The sequence below is a fragment of the Sorex araneus genome, chromosome 3 (assembly GCF_027595985.1).
Source record: "Sorex araneus isolate mSorAra2 chromosome 3, mSorAra2.pri, whole genome shotgun sequence".
Taxonomy (NCBI): Eukaryota; Metazoa; Chordata; class Mammalia; order Eulipotyphla; family Soricidae; genus Sorex; species Sorex araneus.
The window spans coordinates 102,871-123,693 of record NC_073304.1 but is presented as its reverse complement, the minus strand read 5'-3'; the positions used below and the strand labels follow the sequence as shown (position 1 = coordinate 123,693).

General features: G+C 64.5%; 2 protein-coding genes across 5 annotated transcripts; both read left to right on the top strand.

The window, feature by feature from the left end:
• The first annotated feature begins 98 nt into the window (after nucleotides 1-98).
• On the top strand, nucleotides 99-3,561 carry TEX22 (testis expressed 22). The gene is made up of 3 exons (XM_055133084.1): nucleotides 99-249; nucleotides 3,227-3,325; nucleotides 3,400-3,561. Exons 1-3 carry the CDS (start codon nucleotides 139-141, stop codon nucleotides 3,538-3,540), a joined length of 351 nt encoding a protein of 116 aa, XP_054989059.1. The 5' UTR covers nucleotides 99-138; the 3' UTR covers nucleotides 3,541-3,561.
• Nucleotides 3,562-4,709: 1,148 nt separating this feature from the next.
• Nucleotides 4,710-19,962, top strand: MTA1 (metastasis associated 1). 4 transcript variants are annotated; one of them, XM_055132767.1, is made up of 21 exons: nucleotides 4,710-4,857; nucleotides 7,825-7,892; nucleotides 8,114-8,207; nucleotides 8,734-8,784; nucleotides 8,863-8,989; nucleotides 9,096-9,159; nucleotides 10,153-10,270; nucleotides 11,779-11,881; nucleotides 14,316-14,415; nucleotides 14,598-14,786; nucleotides 15,254-15,328; nucleotides 15,404-15,462; nucleotides 15,548-15,663; nucleotides 15,856-16,007; nucleotides 16,102-16,291; nucleotides 16,366-16,455; nucleotides 16,547-16,699; nucleotides 16,796-16,831; nucleotides 19,055-19,086; nucleotides 19,179-19,330; nucleotides 19,412-19,962. In XM_055132767.1, exons 1-21 carry the CDS (start codon nucleotides 4,830-4,832, stop codon nucleotides 19,560-19,562), a joined length of 2,148 nt encoding a protein of 715 aa, XP_054988742.1. In that variant the 5' UTR covers nucleotides 4,710-4,829; the 3' UTR covers nucleotides 19,563-19,962. The 4 variants fall into 4 exon arrangements, 3 of the variants coding, with proteins under 3 accessions (XP_054988742.1, XP_054988743.1, XP_054988741.1); XM_055132768.1 differs by lacking the exon at nucleotides 8,734-8,784; XM_055132766.1 differs by having other exon boundaries at nucleotides 16,547-16,831.
• Nucleotides 19,963-20,823: the final 861 nt, after the last annotated feature.

Below are 20,823 nucleotides of genomic sequence, written 5' to 3'. Positions count from 1 at the left end.
CCGGAAGTGCCCGCCCGGGTGTCCAGCGCCGTCCTGGGCGTGGCCCCGCGTCAACGTGAAGTCACAGAGGCGGGGGCGGGGCCGGGCCCGGAGCAAGCCCGAGGGCGAGGGCTGTGTGGGCCGAGCGCGGGGGTGGACATGCGCCCACCCTCGAGGGCCCCGGGGGGCGGGGGGGCCCGCGGCCGGGCGGCCGGCAAGGTGGGCATGCGCGGCGGGGGCTGCCCGCGGGGCCTGCAGACCCAGGACTGGGTAAGACGGGGACCCCCGCGCCGGGCAGGGCTCCCGGGGGCGGCCCGGCGAACCACGACCTCCGCGCCGCGCACGCGCACCTGTCAGGCCGGGGCCCACGAGGCCAGAGTGACCCCTGGGAGGGAGGCCAGGTGCCTCCCGCGCGGGGACGGCGCTCGCCCGCCGGCGGCCAGTCTGGGTGTGGGCCCGGAGCCCTGCTGAGTTTGTGTCCAAAGAATACCCATGAAAATGAAGAGGTTTTGGTCGAGAGTACAGGCACGCAGCCCACCCGTTTGCTGTGACCCTCGAACCCCCGATGGCCCCGGGCTTGCTGGGGCGATCCCTGAGCAGGGCAGGAGCAAAGCCGGAGAACTTGGCTCTAGGATGGGAGCCGAGGCGGAAACTTGGGATGCGCGCGTGGGCCGGGGCTCTTGCGGAGACCCGGGTGATGGGCACCGTCACGTGCCACCGCACCTTCGTGCTGAGGCCGTATCTGTATTCCGGTGCAGGGGCCCCACAGAAGTGTAGGCTGCAGACAGGACCACCCACAGCAGGGACCCCAAGTTCGCAGAGGACCCCAAAGCCAGATCCAGGATCTGCCAGGTCTGGAAGCCAGAAGCAGTGGCAAACACCAGCCCTGAGTTTGCCCCCCTGAGCCCCAGCAGCACCTAGGCTCGGGTCTGAGAGCCTCTCTCTGGGACGCCTGGGTTCAGGTCTGACCCTCCTGGCACCCTGGGCTCGGGTCCAAGACCCTCCCTGGGGGGACATGGTGCGTGCCCTGATCAGCTGTCCCCTGCTGGTGTGCACCATGGTGCCCTCACTTGCACTCGTGGCACCCGCTCACATGACACCACATTCTACATACAGACCCTCACCCACTCACTCCCCCACACGTGACCCATGGGGCCGGGGACAGCACGGCAGCACCCCCTCGGAACCCCAGCTAGATGGGGACAAGCAGCTCAGACAGAGCCTCCCAGGGGATGCCGTCGGGCGCACAGGCATGGTAGCCCGAGGGAACCTTGCCAGGGCCTTTCTCCTGCCCACACGCGGGTCCTGAAGTCACTGGAGTCTCCAGTGACAGTCCCAAGGATGTCTTACAGCAGCTATCCTCATCCTCTGCCTCGGAGCCACGGCTCCTCACCTCCAGGGCATCTGCCCCCAGGGTACTTCCTGCTGCAGGATTCTGGAGCTGTTCTAACACCTTCCTCTAGGCAGATGAGCCGATGTGAGCACGTGCCCTTTCTGGCCTAAGTTTGCGAGTGTGTTGTGTGTGTGTGTGTGTTGGACACGTGAGTACGTGAGTGTAATGATGAATGAGTGTGTTTGTCTGGAATGAACCGAGTTTGAGTCTTAAACAAGTGTGAGTATGTAAATGAGTGTGGCTGTATTTGGGTGTGAATTTGGGTATGCGAATGCATTAGTGTGAGTGCATGTAACTGTATGTCTGACCCGCATGTGAACGCTTGTGAATGCAATTGTGAGTGGCTGTGACTTGTGCTGTGTGAGCATGTGCATCTGACTCAGCCATATACATTCTGAGTGCACAGGACTGCATGGGACTGTAAGTTTTGATATGTAGGACTGCTGTGTGACGAGTGTCCGTGTGACTCCCACGAATGTGGTGTGATGCGTATGTGTGTTGAGGTGTGCATGTGAGTGAGTGCAGCTGTGTGGTGTGAGCCCGAGGGCACATATGTGGGACTGGGTTGTGGCAGTACTGGGAGTGGGAGCAAGTGCTTGACGCTCTGTGTGTTTCTGTTTGTGTGTGTCTCGGCCTGGCATAGGCAGCTCCATTAGGACCTGCTCTTGGTGTCCTCACCTCTGTGCCCCTCTGCAGTTTCCCACTGGGCTGTCCCGGTCGCGTGTAAGAGCTGTGGGGCAGTGCTGTGCCCTGTCCTGTCTTTCTGACCAGGCTGGGAAGTGCGGGCGCGTTTCCCAGCCCTGCCCCGCCTCTGACTGGGCCGGGAAGCTCAGGCTTGTTCTCTGAGGCCCCTCTGCAGCGTATCCACTGTGATGTCACCATCCCGGGGGACGGGACGGGTCCACCCCACTCCTGAAGACAGCCCCGCCTGCTGGGGGCTGCCTGAAGGCGGGGACTGTTTCTAGGTCTCTGTCCCTCCTCGCCCCCGTCCGCCTCCCTGGCTTGGTCCTGTGTCCCGAGGGCAGCGTGGGGCCGTGAGTGATCACAGCCCACGTGCTGGTACGAGTTTCCGCCCTTTGAGGGCTTAGCACTGTGGTTTGCTTTGGATTTTCTTTCCTTCTGTACTTTTCTCTTTCTGGGTCACGCCACTAGGCTTTGCTCAGGGCTTACTCGTGGCTCTGTGCTCAGAGAGCACTCCTGATGCGGATTGGGGGCCTTCTAGGGTGTGGGATAGACTCCGGGCTGGCATGAAGGCGAGTGCCCTGCCCCCTCTCCTGCCTCTTGGGGCCCCTCGGTACCTTCCTCAGGAGGCTCCCGGAAGGCAGCAGCCCCCCTGGCGCTGTCACAGGCCCCTCCTGTCTGCTCGCCTTGGGGGGAGCACCTTGTCTGCCTGGGGCCCAAGATATCCCCCCACAGTGCAGCTAGGCCCTGCCCAGGCCACCACACCCACCACTGCACTGGCCACTGCACCCACCGGCCACTATACTCACCACTGCACTCAATCACTGCACTGACCACTGCCCATGGCTGTTGCCTGGGCCATTGCATTGATCACTGCACTGACCTGTCCTCGACAGTTGCCTGGGTCACTGTACTGACCCCTGTCCTTGACCTCTGCCCAGGCCACTACACTGTCCACCGCACTAACCACTGCCTGGGCCACCACACTGATCACTGCACTGACCCCTGTCCTTGACTGGCTCAGGCCAGTGTACTGACCCCTGTACTGACTACTGCCCGGGTCACTGCACTGACTGCTATCTGGGCCATTGCCCAGGCCGTTGTACCGACTGCTGCCCGGGCCACTGCTGTGGGCATCTGTGAGCAGGCGTGGCCAGCCTCGTGTCTCTGCAGGTGTGTGAGCTCCCCCAGAGTGGGCAGTGGAGCTGTCAGTGGAGCATGGACATGGAGGAGCGCCGCCAGCTGGCCCTTGACTCCCCCTCCCCCGACAGGGTACGTGAGGGGCCTTGCGGGCGGGGTGCCCCTGTGGTCCCTCCCAAGCCCGTGACTGGTACTGCCGCCCTTAGAGGATCCTGCAGACGGTGGCTTGGCTGCTGTCCGACGGCGTGGACAAGGACGTGCTGCTCCCCCGGGCCCCCCGCCCCGTCCTGGGCCTTGGCTTGTCCCCGAGGAGGTGTGAGGGGCCCTCGGGCTCTCCCTGTGTCTAAGAGTCGTCTCAGTTTGTCTCATGTCTGCGTGCTTTCCTGCGCTCCGTCTGCTCGCTGCCCAGGGCGGGGCTGGGTGTTGGGGGGTGAAAGTCGAGGTCAGTGCCTGCTGCCTGCCCAGCCCTGGCTCTGCGGCTCCACCGGCTGTCCACGGGGATGCCCATGTGGGTACATAGGACCAGGGAAAGTTGAGGCAGCAGTGCTTTGTACGAGGGGACTTCTGGAGGAGGGGGCACCCTGCACTAGGCCTCCAGTCCTCCAGAGGAGAAATGGCCAGTGTCTGGAGCTGGGTGGCCAGGAAGGGCAGCCCCTCACTCCAGGCCATCAGTGCTTCCCCCGTCGTGTGCCTCCAGGCAGCCTTCCCAGATCTCAGCGTGCCAGTTTCTGGGGGCCCCTGAATGTGTTTGACCCCAGGGTCCCTGGGGGGTGCACGGAAACTTGGGGACATCATAAAGAATGGGGGTGGGCTGGTGGGAAGGGCCACACTGATGACTACGTCGGCCATGGAGTCTGTCTGTGCACCTGCACCGGCTCTCCGGGCTCTCCCTGGGGCTGGGCCCTGCCCTGACACCCCAGGACCCCACCCCTCAGCAGTGCCCAGGAGAGAAGGGGCCTGGCCTTGACCTGGCCAGCAGGGCCTCCGGTCACTGGGGCCATGTGTGCAGCCCGTGGCTGTTCCCAGGCCCCATGACCCCCGTGCAGGCGGGGCTGGGGGTGAGCCTCAGGGTGCACGGCCTGGTCCTGGTGACTGGGTGCTGCAGCCAGGCGGGTCACACACACTGATTGGGTCACAGGGCGGGGGGGGGGGGTTTGCCCCTGGGTCACCCTCTGCCCCTAAGGAGGGAAGAATAAACTGTTGCATGGTGCTGCCCCAGCCTTTGTAGCTCAGTGACCCCCGCTGGTCTGTGCCGGGGCCCCCAGCTCTGGGGCGGCTGGACCCTGTCCTTGGCCGCCCCCAGCCGTGGCCGGGCCTGCGGCCCACCGCCCTCGGGGGTCATCCCGTCCCGCCTCCCCGAGGGCCCCTCTCCCGAGCCCGGGACTGCGCCCGCCCGCCCGGCGCCCCTCCCCCCGCCCCATCACGGCCGGGGTCCCGGGCGGGGGGGCCGGAAGTCGCGCCGGGCCCGCGCAGGCCCCGCCCCGCCAGGCCCCGCCCCTTCCGCTCCGGCGCGGCCTTGGTGTGCGCGGCCTCGCGGGCTCGGCGGCGGCGGCGGGAGCGCGGCCCCTTTAAACCGCCCGCCCGGCGCCCGGCCCGCGCCCGCCGCCTCCATCTTCCCGGCGCCCGCCGCCCGGACATGGCCGCCAACATGTACCGGGTCGGAGGTAAGCGCCGCCGCCGCCCGCGCCCACCTGTTGGCCGCCCCCGCCGCCCCCGCGCGCCCGCCGCCCCCGCCGCCCCTCCCCCACCGCCCCTCCCCCACCGCCCGCCGCGCCCGCGGCCTCCCCCTCCCGCGGCCTCCCCCGCCGGCCTCCCCTGCGCCCTCCGGCCTCCCCCTGCGCCCTCTAGCCTCTCCCCCTCCCTCCAGCCTCTTCTCTCCCCCTGCTCCGCCTCTTCTCTCCCTCCACCCGCCAGCCTCTCCCCTCCCTGCTCCCGGCCTGGGGGAGGGGCTGCCCACACTCACCTGGCCCTGCCCCCGGCCGGGGTGCTTGCCGCGGGAGGCCCGTGCGGACCCCGGGGCCCCTGCCTCCCCCTGCCCGGCGCTGCTGCATCGCGCCGTGCCCCCGGCAGGCCCTCTGCCCGCTGCCCCCCTCCCTCGGCGCAGCGCCCGGCCCGAGAGGGTGTCCCTGGCCCGGCGCCGGGGGTCTTGACTCCCGCCCCGTCACTGCCGCGTCTGCAGGGGGCGTCAGCGAGGGGCCTCGCGGGTGGGCAGGGCAGGCAGGGTGGTCTGTGGTCATTGCTGACCCAGTGTTGGAGCAGGAGACCCCAAACAACCCAGAAGTTGATTGGTCGCGGTCTTTAAGGACCCAGTCAGTTAGCGACCCCTGTGCAGCCCTCCGGACCCACCCTGGGACTCCCACGCGATCCTCAGGACCCACCCTGGGACCCCCATGTGGCCCTCCCTACCCACCCGAGACCCGCCATGCAGCCTTCAAAACACTCCAGGACCCCCGTGCAGCCCTCTGGGTCCACCCCGGGACCCCCCCATGCAGCCCTTTGGACTCCTATGTGGTCCTCGGGACCCCCATGCGGCCCTCCAAACCCACCTTGAGACCCCCATGCAACCCTCTGGACCCACCTTGCAACCCTCTAGGCCCACCCCTGGACCCCCCTTGAGACCGTCCAGACTCATCCGGTCACCCCCATTGTGGCCCTCCAGACCCATCCCATGACTGCCATTGTGGTCCTCCAGACCTATCCCGTGACCCCCATTGTGGCCCTTCAGTCCCACCCCTGGACCCCTCTTGTGACCTTCCAGACCCACCCTGGGACCCCCACGCCCCCCTCCAGATCCACCCTGGGATCCCCCTTGAGATCCTCTTGACCCACCCCAGAACCCTCACGCCACCTCCCAGGCCCTCCCCGGAACCCCCCTTGAGACCCTCCAGACCCACTCCGGGACCCCTGTTGCGGCCCTCCAGACCCAGCCCAGGAAGACGGGCTCTGTGTGGGGATGTGGGGGGCGATTGGACACGCCTTTCCATGGGCTGTGTAACAGGAGGGTGTCCCTTGCACTTCTGCTGCACTGGGGTCCTTCGGGGGGCCTGCAGCTGCCTCACCCCCTGGACCTGCTGGTCGCTCCTGAGTCTGCACACCATTTCCTGTCTTGCCGGTGGAGTCTGGATGCCTCAGATGTCAGATTTCAACGTGCTTTCTGGAGTTTTCTGTGTGTGCGTGGGGCAGGGGAGCTCAGGGGCCACTCCCAGCAGGGCTGAGGGGCACCCTCCCCGTACTGGGGATCGAACCCGGGACACCCTCACCGTGCTGCTCTTGGCCCTGGGTTCACCCTGACACTTCAAACTCAAGAGTCTGCCGTGGGAGTCGCTGTGGCCAGTGCCCATACCGCGCCAAACCCCGGTTTGCAAGCTGGGGGACGGGGGGCCGGCCGCCTGCGTGGCGCCAGCCCAGGGTTCTCCTCAGACCGGAGGGCTCGGCCGGCCCCTCGCTGCTCGTGTGCCCAAGGGGCAGGGGTGCAGACTGACAGGGCGCACTGGCCAGGGCCTGCTCTGGTGGCCTCCGGGGACCGGGCTGATGCCGGGGACCAGCTTCTGTGTCACCCGCAGTGTGTCTGAGGCATCGCAAGCAGGCCCGGCTCTGATCACCACTTGCTATTGCTCAGTTGTGACCCTTGAGTGTCCCCTGGGCCGAGGAGGGGCCCAGGGTGGACGGGACACTGGACTCAGACCCCTCGGGGTAGCAGTGCTGCGTGGGCACCATCCTGCCCCCCTCCCCGTTGCTGTTTTGTTTTTGTTTGGGGCCACACCCAGCAGTGCTCGGGGTACCCCGGCTCCACGCTCAGAGATCTCGGGTTTGGGCCCTGTTCACTGCCCCATCTTGGGGCCCTGCCCCTGGGCTTCTGTGCCCGGGCGCAGGTGGGCGCCCTGCCCTGCCCTGGCATGGGTGGCCTGGCTGAGGGGGTGGTCTCTGCTAGGTGTGTGGGTGAGGGGCGCTGCCGGAGTGCCCGCTTGGCTGTGCCACGTGCTGGGCCAGCGCCCATCCCACTTGGGGATGTTGGCTTTCTTGCAGGAAGTCAAGGCGCATAGGGATCTTGGGGGGCTGTACTGGCGCCCCTCCAGTTGGCTCCCTGGCCCCGTCCTTCCTTGCTGAGCCCTGGAGGCGTCAGGTGCCCGCTGCTGAGCTGCCCACACTGACCTCACGGTGGCTCCCGTGGGCGGGAGCAGAGCACAGGATGTCCTGTGCTGAGCAGCCTTCTTCCAGAACCTTCTAGTGCCTACAAGTCCCTCTCTGGACACCTTCGTCCTGTTGTGGTATAGGGTTCAGCCTTGTGCCACCTACACGAGGTTTTGGTGTATGCCGTAGGCGTGTCCGTACACCCCGTAGGTGCCTGCCCGCAGGTGTGTCCCCCAGCTGTGCCCGCAGGTGTGTCCCTCAGCTGTGTCCCCCAGCTGTGCCCGCAGGTGTGTCCCCCAGCTGTGCCCCCCGCAGGTGTGTCATGCAGCCTTGCCCCCGCAGACGTGTGGCTCAGGTGCAAGTGGCTGTGGGAAGGGGATACCTCCCAGCCGTCTGCCCCGGCCGTGGCTCCCGCACAGCAGACCTGGGTGGGCCCCGGGTGTTTTGGGCGCGGCGACTGGGGGGCTCCCGAGGCCTGGCTGACGCTTTGCTCTCTGCAGACTACGTGTACTTCGAGAACTCCTCCAGCAATCCGTACCTCATCCGCAGGATCGAGGAGCTCAACAAGGTGCGCAGCAGAAGTGCCGGGCGGGGGCCGGGGGGAGCAGTGCCAGGGGCCTGGGGGCTCTGCCTTGGGCAGCTGCTGGCCCAGTGCAGGTCTCGCGGGGGCCCGGGGTGTGGGCTGGGACTGCGTTGTGCCAGGGTCAGCCTTGTGAGCGTGCCTGGGGGGCTCTGGACCCCGACCCCTTGGCCGCCTCCAGCCCGGCGTCGGGCCTGCTTCTGTTGCAGACAGCGAACGGCAACGTGGAGGCCAAGGTGGTGTGCTTCTACCGCCGGCGCGACATCTCCAGCACGCTCATCGCGCTGGCCGACAAGCACGCCAGTGAGTGCCGGGCCGGGCGGGGGGCTGCGGGGGCTCACGGGCCAGGTCAGAGCCAGGCTGCACCCTGGACGCCTGCCCTGGTGCAGTGGACAAAGGCCTCTGGTATCCCAGAGGTGTGGTTACCTCCCGCCAGTCACCTGTGACCCGATTTCCTGTCTCGGGTGCAGGTGGGACCGGGGTCTGCCCGGTGTTGTCTCGGCCTTCGGGGTCTCGGGGCTTGAGAGCGTGGTGGGTGTGTCACACCCCAGGAGGGTGTGTCATTTTGGCCCCGCTGTCTCCTCACGGCACTGGGCACTGGGCCCTTGGCACAGGTGTGCTGTGGGGTCAGCAGACAGGCCCCTTGTGCCCGCCCGGCACTGCCCGTGGAGCGCCTCCCGGGCCCCCGCCTTCGGGGAGCTGCCTCAATTCCCTTGTTGGGACTGTGTTCGCCTGCGGGCGCGGCGCTGCTCTCGGCCCTCCCACCCCTCGCGGGTGCCAGTGGTGTCCCCCATGCCTTTGACCCATGGGCCACTGTCTCCTTGTCCAGCTCTGTCTGTCTGCTACAAGACGGGAGCCGGGGCCGACAATGGCGAGGAAGGTAAGCGCCGGCGGGGACGCCTGCGGCCTCGTCCCGCTCCTCCGCGGCTGCACCCCGGCTGACAGCTCCCGTCCCCAGGGGAGCTGGAGGAGGAGCTGGAGAACCCCGAGATGGTGAGCCTGCCGGAGAAGCTGCAGCACCAGCTGCGCCACCGGGAGCTGTTCCTGTCCCGGCAGCTGGAGTCGCTGCCGGCCACGCACATCAGGTACCTGGGCGGGCCCGCAGGCCGGGTGCCCCCTGGCCCGCACGGCGGGAGCCTGGCCTGCTGGGCAGGGCTGTGCGCGCAGCCCCCTCACGGCCTTCTCTTCCAGGGGGAAGTGCAGCGTCACCCTCCTCAATGAGACCGAGTCACTCAAGTCCTACCTGGAGCGGGAGGTGAGCACCGGCTGGTCCCCGAGGCGTGCGTGCGTGTCTGTGTGTGTGTGTCTGTGTCTTTGCGTGTCTGTGGCGCGCGTGTGTGTCTGTGTCTCTGTGTCTGTGTCCGTCTGGCCTTCTGTCCGCCTGGAGGCTGAGCTTCCAGAGTTGAGCAGCAGCCGGGGGCACCCAGGTGCAGAGCAGCGCTGTGTGTGAGACGCCTGCTGGGGTCCGGTGGCCGCATCACGAGGGCCTTCCTGAGCTCACGTGACCCCTGTTCCTTGACCTCCCTCCAAGAGCCATCTGCCTCTGGCCCCCGTCACCACCGACAGTGTCCCCTAGCCCCCCCTCCAGGCTCTGGGCTTCTGGGGACACGGGACAAGGCTGGAGATCCCGGAATGAGCAGCTGCGGGCGCGGCCCAGCAGAGGGCGCTGTGTTGTCAGGAGAGGCAGAGTTGGGCCCAGAAGCTGCTGGGCACAGTGTCCACTGGAGTCAGGCAAGACCCAGTGGGGAGACCCCAGCCCTGCTGCGGCCCTCTCCAGTGTTGGCCACTGCGGGTGGCGGGACCCCCCTGTTCGGTGGAAGTGCTGGCAGCAGAGCATGGCCGGAAAGAGTGACCTGGGGACAGATGTGGCAGCAAGTGCCCTGTGGGGCACTGAGGCGGGGAAGGGCCAGTGGTTCCAAGGAAATGGCCAGTGGTGGGGTCAGAGAGAGTGTGTGTGTGTGTGTGTAGCCTCCACCGTGTGGTTCTGTAGCTGCAAGTGCCCTGTGGGGCACTGAGGCGGGGGAAGGGCCAGTGTTCCAAGGAAATGGCCAATGGTGGGGTCAGTGTGTGTGTGTGTATGTGTGTGTGTGTGTGTGTGTGTGTGTATGTAGCCTCCACTGTGTGGTTCTGCAGCTGCCCACTGCCAGGAGTGGACTGGCCTGGCCTCAGGCCTTTGCTGCTGCTGGCCCTGGTCGGGGCTGCTCGCGGGACCCGCCACCCCCATGACGCAGGCCCTGCTGTCCTGCAGGATTTCTTCTTCTATTCCCTGGTCTACGACCCGCAGCAGAAGACCCTGCTGGCCGACAAAGGCGAGATCCGTGTGGGGAGCCGCTACCAGGCCGACATCACCGACCTGCTGGAAGAAGGTGGGTGGGCGGCCAGTGGGCAGCCCTTCTCCCCAGGACGCGCGCCCACTGGCAGGGCTTTTCTCTTGCCTTATGGGCAGTCTGTTTCTAATCATAAACCTACGTGGTGTGTCTGTGCCCCGTCGGAGAACTCTTGCGTGGTGTGGATTTACGGGGGGCGTCACGCGAAGGTAAACGAGACCCTGGAGTGGAGCTTCTGAGAGAGGAAGGGGGCTCCGGGGCTAGCACCGGGCTCTGACTTCCCCCGAGGCCACTGCTCCCTGGCTGTCCGTCCGTGCGTGCCCCGGCTTCTGGGCATGCACCTGCCGTGTGTTCGCGTGTTTGTGAGGGCGCGCCCCTCCCTCTTGTCCGATCCTTTTTCCTGGGACCCCTGCCCACAGGGCTGTACGGGTGTGGGTGGTGGGGACTGAGCTGCCGTGGGCCGTCCCCCCACCCTTGCACTGGACACTTGACCTCGCCCCCAGGGGTGAGTGCGTCCACAGCTTCCTGTCCACACTGTGCTCAGTCACCTGACCCTTGGAGCTTGGGTGCTGGGAGGGGTCTTGGTGGACGGCTCAGCCCTGGTGCCCACAGCCCGGTGCCCAGTCCAGACTGGCTCTGATGCTGCAGGAGCACAGGGGGAGCTGGGGGTGGTCAGCTGGGGGTGGGGGGGTGCAGGTTCTCTGGCTCCCCCGGCACACTGCTGGAGGTCTGCCCCCTCAGCCCTGGCCGGGCCCCACTGCTGTGTGTTGCGTTGGGCAGGGGCTGCCGGGGGGCGTGCTTGCTCGAAGGGGGCCCTGGACTGAGTCCAAGCCGCTTGGAGCACCACGAAGGGCTGGCTGAGCACAGCTATGATGGACATGGCTCTGGGGCCACTCTGGCCGTAATCCCGGTTACAGCGCCCAGCTGCCATACCTTGGGGTGTAGCCGAAGCTCCTGGGGCCTCCTCGGGGTTTAAACGACAACTCCCAGCACACACGTGTGCTCGTGGGTGCCTGTGTGTGTGAGGAAGTGTCAGTGTGAGTGTGTGTGTGAGGGAAAGGGGAGGGGGGAGCTTGTGTGGACGTGAGGATGCATGTGAACATGTGTGTGGGAGTGTGCATATATGGGGGCACGTGGGAGGGAGTTGCAGTGTGTGTGAGAGAGGGAGCGTGTGCATGTGGAAGAAACTGCGTGTGTGTGGGAGAGGGAGAGTGCATGTGTGTGGGAGGGAGTGTGGGGGGGAGCGTGTGTGTGGGAGTGTGCATGTATGTGGAAGGGAGCGCGTGCATGTGGGAGGGAGTGTGCGTGTGTGCAGTGTGGGAGAGGGAGTGTGCAGTGTGTGGGGGAGGGAGAGCGTGTGAGAGCATGTGCATGCGTGTGGGAGGTGGGGTGCGTGTATGTGGGCGTGTGCATGCATGTGGGAGGCAGGGTGCGTGTATGTGGGAGTGTGCACGTGTGTGGGAGCATGTGCATGTGTGTGGGAGGCGGGGTGCGTGTGTGTGCTTGCATGGGCCTGTTGAGCCCTGTTCCCTGCTTGTCCCCTGCAGGTGAGGAGGATGGGCGGGACCAGGCCCAGCTGGAGACGAAGGTGTGGGAGGCGCATAACCCGCTGGTGGACAAGCAGATCGACCAGTTCCTGGTGGTGGCCCGGTAAGCCTCAGAGGACTGCGCTCGCACCTCAGCCTCCAGCATGGCCCTGGGGCAGACGGGAGAAAGTGCCTCACAGGAGGCCCTGCCCTGCCCTGCACCTCAGCGCTTCTTTTTGTTTGTTTGTTTCTAACTAGGAGTAGCACTGTCATCCTGTTGCTCATCGATTTGCTCAAGCGGGCCCCAGTCATGTCTCCATTGTGAGACTTGTTACTGTCTTTGGCATATCGAATACGCCATAGGGAGCTTGCCAGGCTTTGCCGTGCGGGTGGGATACTCTTGGTAGCTTGCTGGGCTCTCTGAGAGGGACGGAGGAATCGAACCTGGTTCGGCCGTTTGCAAGGCAAATCAGCCATTGATTAAGTTGATTGAATTGGGCTGAACTCTACCTTACTTATTTTTTAAGTTTTCTTAATTGAATATCCGTGAGATAGACCATTACAAAGCTGTTCATAGTTGGGTTTCAGTCATACAGTGATCCAGCCCATCCCTCCACCAGTGTAATTTCCCACCACCAATGTCCCCTGTTTCCCTCCCACCATCCCCCAATCACCCACCCCTACCCCCAGCCTCCCTCTATGGAGGCACTTTCCTTCTTGCTCTGTCTCTCCTTTTCCTTTTGTGCATTATGGTTTGCAATAGAGGTGCTAAGAGGTCATAATGTTTGTTCAGGGCACTCATTTTTATTGGAATGGTAAGGCTGGTGTAGCTTTTCAGTTGGGTGGCAAATTTGGGGTATGGACCTGACTGCCAAGTCTTCTGGAAGTACAGGGAGGTGGAGGAAGGTAGCCCATCCTGATCCCGAGAGAGCTTGGAGATTTCAGTCACAAAACCAGTATACCCAATTTTTCAGCAGATTGTATCTTGACCTTTTTTTTTTTTTTTGCATCACACCCAGCGATGCTCATGGCTTACTCCTGGCTCTGCACTCAGGAATTACTCCTGGCGGTGCTTGATGGACCATATGGGATGCTGGGGGTCAAACCCGGGTCAGTCATGTGCAAGTCAAATGCCCTCCCTGCTGTGCTATCGCTCCAGCCCCAAGATCTCTCTAGCAGATTGTATCTTGGTGAAGCCTGTCCTGAGACGGTAGAGTCAGACCAGGAGTATGGCAGCAGTTTTGGATTGTGGAAGCAAGCAGCGCCTGGGGCTCTGCTTGGGCAGGCACCAGGCCAACCGGCCGTCCTCCGACTTACCCCAGACTATTCAGCTACACGTAGGTCCGAGATTAGTTGCGGCTTTTGATTTCTTTTGAGATTTCTTTAGGGGTCTCTAGAGCAAGGCTGGTAGTAGAGCTGACTTGGTGGTGCTGGAGTTGGTCAGTGGGGGTGACTGCCAGTGCTCCCGGGGGTATTGGCAAGTGGGGGGAGGTAGCCCATCCAACTCTGAGAAAGCCTGGAGATTCCAGTCACAAAAGCCACATATCCAAGTTTTCAGCAGATTACATCTTGGTCAGGTTTGTCCTGAGATGGTGGAGTCAGGCCAGGATACGGCAGCGGTTTTGGATTATGGAAGCAAGTGGCTGCCAGGGGCTCTGTGTGGGCGGGCTCTAGGCTGACCCACCCCCCTCCTATTTGCCTCAGTCTGTTCAGCCATGTGCAGGTCTGAGATTAATTGTGACATTTGATTTCTTTTGAGATTTATTTATAAGTCTCTGAAATAAGGCCAATAAATGAGCTTGTATGGCTGAGTCAGAGGTTTGCGAGCATGACTTCCACATATCTAACTTTTTGTCATTTAATTTCTTGGTAAACTTGGTCCCATGTTGTTGGGTTCCGACTAAAAGCACAGTGGCAATTTTGGGGTATCAGGAAGCCTGAAGGCACCATCAGGCTGCTGATGCACTTGCCCCGCAGGTACAGGTTGACCTGCTAGTGGCACCATAGACCCAGCCTCTGCAGTTCTGAGGGGACTATCAGCAGGGCTGCGCCAACACCAGGTGTCCTCTTGCCAGCCGCTCCCCAGGGTGCCCAACTAAGTCCCAGGGATATCCTGAGTCTGTCCTCAGGCGTCCAGTGTCTGCCCCGTATACTCCGTGTCTGCCCCCAGGATACTCAGTGTCTGCCCCGGGATACTCAGAGTCTGCCCCCAGGATACTTGGTGTCTGCCCCGTATACTCCGTGTCTACCCCCGGGATACTCTGGGATACTCAGAGTCTGCCCTGGGATACTCTGTGTCTGCCACGGGATACTCTGTGTCTGGCCCTGGGATACTCAGTGTCTGGCCCCGGGATACTCAGTGTCTGCCCCCGGGATACTCAGTGTCTGGCCCCAGGATACTCAGTGCCTGTCCCCGGCAAACCCGTTGTCTCTTCATGGGTACTCTGTGTCTGTCCCGGATGTCTAGTCTCTGTCCTCAGTGCCCAGGACTGACTGGGGGGCATGTCGCATGTCCGTGTGGTGGGTGGCCTGCCCTGCTCAGCGTCTCTCTCCCCCAGCTCTGTGGGCACCTTTGCACGGGCCCTGGACTGTAGCAGCTCTGTCCGGCAGCCCAGCCTGCACATGAGCGCGGCCGCGGCCTCCCGGGACATCACGCTGGTAAGGGGCTGCTTGGGCCCTCCCAGGGAAGCTCCTCCCTGCTGTGGGACCCTGATGGTTGGCTGCTCCCTCCCGCATTCCCGTGGCCTTGGCCCTTCCGTGTGTGTGTGTGTGTGTGTGTGTGTGTGTGTGTCTGTGCGCGCGCGCGTGCGTGTGTGCACTCAGCCCTGTTTCTGCCGCAGTTCCACGCCATGGACACGCTGCACAAGAGTGTATATGACGTGGCCAAGGCCATCTCAGCCCTGGTGCCCCAGGGCGGGCCGGTGCTATGCAGAGACGAGATGGAGGAGTGGTCAGCCTCGGAGGCCAGCCTCTTCGAGGAGGCCCTGGAGAAGTACGGCAAGGACTTCACTGACATCCAGCAGGACTTTGTGAGTACCGCAGTGGCCACCGTGCTCCTTGCTCCTCGTCCTTGGGGCGCCTTGGCCACCTGACTCACCAGCTGCACAGGTGGAGGGGTGGGAGGGCAGGGTCAGCCTGGCACATTCTGTGCCACCAGCCCGGCAAGCAGTCGCCAGTGAACAGTGGTCCCTGTCTCCTGTGCCAAGGTAGGTCCGAGAACTGTCGGTGCTGGGGGCGTGGCCCAGGCACCTCTCGGCCTGTGTCAGGAGCCACGACAAACCATAGGCGATGCCAAGAGCACAGGGCTGGTTGGCAGTCGTCACGTGAGAAAGTTCCAGACACGGACGATGGCACTGGTGGACACCACGGGGGAGCCTGGGCAGTGTGGGGACAGTGGCAGGGACGCGGGACCCCCCGGCTGACTGCACAGGGAGGGGTGGTGCGGCCAGCCTCGGCGTGGGGTTCATGCGGCTTCCCTGCCCCCGCCCTGGCCCAGCTGCCCTGGAAGTCACTGACGAGCATCATCGAGTACTACTACATGTGGAAGACCACGGACAGATACGTGCAGCAGGTGGGCACCGTGGCGCGTGCGGGGGCGGCTGCGGCCGGCTGGGCATGCCACACACACAGGCCCTTGTGTTTTCAGAAACGCTTGAAGGCAGCTGAGGCGGAGAGCAAGCTGAAGCAGGTCTACATCCCCAACTAGTGAGCGCGGGCGGCAGCAGTGGGTGGTGGGCGGCGAGCCACGCCCCCCAGCAGCCCCTGACGCCCCTTTCTCCCTTGCTCCAAGCAACAAGCCAAACCCGAACCAGATCAGCGGCAATAATGTCAAGGCGGGCGTGGTGAATGGCGCAGGCACCCCGGGCCAGAGCCCCGGGGCCGGCCGGGCCTGCGAGAGCTGCTACAGTAAGTGCCCGGCCCGGGTGCCGCCCGCGGTCGGGGCCAGCCTGGGGCCCATACCCTGTCCGGGGAGCCTCATCTGGGGTCCCTGGGGGTTGGGCACCCGGGGCGGCCGGCGGCCGGGCAGGGGCAGCTGAGGGCTCTGCCGTCACTGGTTCTGCTTAAGAACCCGCCTATCTCCAACTTTGTTGTTCGTAGCCACCCAGTCTTACCAGTGGTATTCTTGGGGTCCCCCTAACATGCAGTGTCGTCTCTGCGCCTCTTGTTGGACATATTGGAAGAAATATGGTGGCTTGAAAATGCCAACCCGGCTCGATGGGGAGAGGCCGGGACCAAACCGCAGCAACTCGGTAAGCGGCTCGCCCGCCCCACAGCCCCGCCTGGCCACGCGGCCCCTGCCCGCGGTCATGGCGCTGTGTCGGGGCGGCGCGCCCCCTCCCGCAGAGTCCCCACGGCCTCCCAGCCCGGAGCAGCGGGAGCCCCAAGTTCGCCATGAAGACGCGACAGGCCTTCTACCTGCACACCACCAAGCTCACGCGCATCGCACGGCGCCTGTGCAGGGAGATCCTGCGGCCCCAGCACGCGGCCAGGCACCCCTACACGCCCATCAACAGCGCGGCCATCAAGGCTGAGTGTGAGTGCCCGCCCGCCCGCCACGCCCTGCCCCGCCCTGGGGGTGCCCGCGAGCACTGACTCTTGGCCCCACAGGTACGGCCCGGCTGCCCGAGGCCTCCCAGAGCCCGCTGGTGCTGAAGCAGGCCGTGCGGAAGCCCCTGGAGGCCGTGCTGCGGTACCTGGGTGAGCCCCCGCCCGCCCCGGCCCCGAGCTCAGGCACAGGTGGGTGGCTCCAGCTCCCCCACCCGCGCTGACCCGGCCTGCGCTCCTGCAGAGGCCCACCCGCGCCCCCCGAAGCCTGAGCCCGCGAAGAGCGTGCCCGGCGTGCTGGCCGGCCTGAGCCCCGCCAAGCCGGCCCCCGTCATCAGCAGCGGCTCGCCCACCATCCTGGGCAAGAGGGGCTACGAGCACCACAACGGCGTGGACGGTGAGTGTGGGCCGCGCCGAGGCGCAGGGCCCGGCCCGCCCGCTGCCCGCTCACCGTGTCTTCTCTCCTCTCTCTCCCGCCATCGGGCATGGCCAGGCAACATGAAGAAGCGTCTCTTGATGCCCAGTAGGGGTAAGGCCTGGGGCGGCCGCTGGTGGGGTGCCTGTATGTGCTCGTGTGCATGGCCGCCGGCGGCCCGGCCACGTCCCGGGGCAGTCCATGGGGGCCGGGCCGCGCCCTCCTCGCACTGAGCTCGAGGCCCCCACCCGGTTGTGGACTGTCCTCGCGGGTGTGGCCCCGCTGCCCGCCTCGCTGTTGTGCTGATTGCCGCATGCCTCTGCCTTAGCTCCCTGGGCCGCTCGCCACCACCGCACCCCTCTTTGTGCCTGGCGGGGGCTGTGGGACCTGGGTGGGGGGCGGGGGCGGATGGGGCACCTGGGTTCCTGCCATCAGCCCCCCCACAGCACTGCTGACACCCCTAGTCCTCCAGGAGCCGCTGCCCCCTCGGTGGGCCACGTACAGGACCATCGGGGACCAGGCCACCGTGGAGGGGTTGCGGCGGTGTGCCCAGGACGTGAGGGCATGGGCGTCCGTGTGGACTTGCCCAGGCTGGCGACCAGCCAGGGGCAGCAGGCAGTGTCCTACTGTTCTGGCCACTTCCCCCAGCGTGTTGGGGGCTGGGTGCTCCCCACACCAACTCTGCTTCTCCAGCATGCCCCCTGGGCTTGGGTTGGCCTTGCAAAGCCCCACTGAACACGTGGGGTGTGCCCAGGCGCCCCGCCCACGCCCTCACTGTCTGTGCCCCCGGGCTACCCGCACTAACGCTCCCCTGTGCTTCCTCCCTCTGCTGCTCGCCGTGCTAGGCACTTACCTGGGTAAGTGGTGTGGGCTCTGCTGGCCTTCACACTGGCCACGGGCTGCAGACCAGGTGCCCAGGCCCCTCCCAGCACCCTCCCCCTGGTGCACCTGAGAGCGCCCATGTCGGGCCTCATCCTTCCATGGGGGTGCTGGGTGCTGTTCTTTCAGCCAGACCCTTGGTGACCACATGTGCCAGGGCGCACACGCACACTCTTACTCATCTGCATGCTCACACTTGCACACTCGCTCCTGCACGCACCCTCCTGCATGCGCACACATCTACATATATACACATGTGCACGCTCACAGACCTGCATGCACACACCTACATGCTCTCACCTGCACGTTCACACATCTGCATGCACATACCTGTACGCTCACTCCTGCATGCTCACACACCTGCGCACCTGTACACTCCTGCATGCTTACTCCTGCACGTGCACACACCTGCATGCTCACTCCTGCATGCTCGTTCCTACACACTCATGTACACACCTGCACGCTCACGCACGGTCACTCACTCATGCACATGCACACTCCTGCATGCTCAGACTCCTGCATGCTTAGACCTGCACACTCTTGCATGCATGTGCACTCCTGCACGCTCACACCTGCATGCATACCTGCATACGCCTGCATGCTCACTCCTGCACACATGCACCTGCACAATCTCACCTGCACACACCTGCATGCTTGCTTCTGCACACACACACCTGCATACTCATTCCTGCACGCACACACACGCTCACCTGTATGCACTATCACCTGCATACACATTCCTGCACACTCACCTGTATGCACACACCTGCACGCTCACTTCTGTGTGCACATACTTCTACATTCATACTTGCCATGCTTACCTGAACACACTTGCCACATTCACTTCTACACACACTTGCATGCTTTCTCCTGCACTCACAGGTGCACTCTTGCATGCTCAGTGGTGCGTGCTCACGACTGCACACTCATCTGTACATGCACACACATCTTCCCACTCACCTGCATGCCCTCACCTGCACACTCAGTACCTGCTCCCAGGCATAGCCCTGCAGCTCTTGCCCTCCCCTCTGCTTATGGGGGTTGAGTCTTTGGTGCCAGGAAGCTGGTGGTGGGTGGGTGTGTGTTGACACAGCCCCTGGGCAAAACCTGGCTGGCTTGTCATCTCTGAGCCCAGTCTTGGAGTCCCTCCCAAGGGCCTCAGTGGCCAGCTGGGGAGGGACCTCTGCAGGCGTCTGAGCCTGCCACGGAAGTTCTTGTCAGGCCCTGGTGCAGGCCACAGCAGCCGCACCCATGACCAAGTACACCCCATGGTGCTTCTGTTCTGCCAGCGGGTCGGGCTGGCTTGGCCTGTAATAAAGCCCTGAGTCCCTGCAGGCCCTCGGGCTAAGGGGCCAGGGCATCTGGCCGACGGGGCTGCCTGCTTAGACTGCAGCTTAGAGGCCGCGGGTGGCACAGGATGCGTCCTTGGGTCTCACACTGTCGCCTTGCTCTTGCCAGGTTTGGCGAACCACGGACAGGCCAGGCACATGGTAAGTGGGGTACAGCGTGGGTATGGCCCGAGCAGGGGGGGTGCAGATACTTGCATTGCCCTGGGGCATCACCTAACCCCTCCTCCCCATAGGGACCAAGCCGGAACCTTCTGCTCAACGGGAAGTCTTACCCCACCAAAGTGCGCCTGATCCGGGGGGGCTCCCTGCCCCCTGTCAAGCGGCGACGGATGAACTGGATCGATGCCCCGGACGATGTGTTCTACATGGCCACGGAGGAAACCAGGTGGGGCAGGCCGCAGTCTCTCCCCCTGCCCCGCGCCACTCCGCCCCTGGCCCTGACGCCCTCCCGCCTCTGTGCTTGCAGGAAGATCCGCAAACTGCTGTCGTCGTCGGAGACCAAGCGGGCCGCGCGCCGGCCCTACAAGCCCATTGCCCTGCGCCAGAGCCAGGCGCTGCCGCTGCGGCCGCCCGTGCCCGCCCCGGTCAACGACGAGCCCATCGTCATCGAGGACTAGCCAGCCCCCCCCACCGCGCCCCCACCCGCCCGCCGCCCGTTTGGTAGTGCCCTGCCCCCATGCAGAGAGCCGCGCCCCGGCCGCTCTCTAACTTATTCCAAGATTTATTCCGAGGAGTCCCGTTAGCTTTGAGTTTCCTTTTGGCCGGAGCGGAGCGGAGGAGCCGCCGTGCGCCTGCTGCGGGCCCCGCGGCGGCGTCAGTTCTGTTGTGTTCTGTTGAAGGTGCCATTTTAAATTTTATTTTTATTACTTTTTTTGTAGATGAATTTAAGCTCTGTAACTTACACCTGGAATGTTAGGATCGGTGTGGCCGGCCAGTGGGGTTGGCCCCTTGTCTTTTCAAGTAATTTTCATATTAAAAAAAAACAAAGAAAAAAACTCATAAAAAGGAAAAAACCAACTGGTCCTCTGAGCTTTTTGTCTTGGGCTGGATGGCCGGGGGTGGGGGGGTACGGCTCTGATGGGGGAGAAGCCTGGCACCACCCCGGGCCCAGCTCAGGGACCCTCCAGGGGCAGGGGCAGGACCTGCTCCGGTTTCTGGTGCTCCTGGTCCCCAGCAGCACCCGCCCAAGGGCCTGGGACAGGTGCGGCCGGCCAGCTGTGCCTGCCACCCCAGTTCCCCAGGTCCCCTCCTCATGTGGAAATCTCTGCCAGAGTGAAAATAGAAACACTTCTCCCTAGGGACGCAGATAAGGGCCCACAGCCTCCTGAGTGCTGAGTGGCACCCCTCGACAGCCCTGGCTGCGGCTGGGGGGGCTGTGACCTTGAGCAGACAGGCCTGCCCGGGGCGTGACCGCCAGGCAGCCCCTGGCTGGCTGAGGTCTTTACACAGGTCATGCAGCCCCCTTGCAGGCCAGGGACTGATCAGGGCTGGGAACGGTCGGGTGCCCCCCACTCCTGGGCTAGGTGGCCGCAGGGAGGACAGGGCCCTGGACCACCCTGCTTTTAGCCCCCTCTGCATCCTGCTCGGAGCTAGGGGCCTGGGGCCTGGGCCCGAAACCTCCAGCACCACCTGCCCCAGGCCCTGCGCAGGCGGCTGGGGTGCTCAGCTGGAAAGGGAATGGTGCAGAGCCAAGTGGGGGACCGTGACCCATGAATTATTCAGAGACACCTGACGCCCCGCAGAGCGGGCGCTGACCTGCGGGAGCCCCAGGCTGGCCGCCCCTCCTGCTCCAGCCTCTGGCTCTGGCTGGACGCCAGAGCCGGATACGCAGGGAGGGGCCGGTCGGGCTGGTCAGTCGGGTGGCGGGGCGGGGGAGGC

Bases quoted from the DNA above. Each gene is read 5' to 3' on its own strand.
- TEX22 (XM_055133084.1), top strand. From the start codon at position 139: ATGCGCCCACCCTCGAGGGCCCCGGGGGGCGGGGGGGCCCGCGGCCGG. The intron at 250-3,226 runs GTAAGACGGGGA...GTGTCTCTGCAG, and splicing joins GCCTGCAGACCCAGGACTGG to GTGTGTGAGCTCCCCCAGAG. The intron at 3,326-3,399 runs GTACGTGAGGGG...TGCCGCCCTTAG, and splicing joins ACTCCCCCTCCCCCGACAGG to AGGATCCTGCAGACGGTGGC.
- MTA1 (XM_055132766.1), top strand. From the start codon at position 4,830: ATGGCCGCCAACATGTACCGGGTCGGAG. The intron at 11,882-14,315 runs GTAAGCCTCAGA...TCTCTCCCCCAG, and splicing joins CAGTTCCTGGTGGTGGCCCG to CTCTGTGGGCACCTTTGCAC. The intron at 16,832-19,054 runs GTAAGGCCTGGG...TGCTCTTGCCAG, and splicing joins TCTCTTGATGCCCAGTAGGG to GTTTGGCGAACCACGGACAG.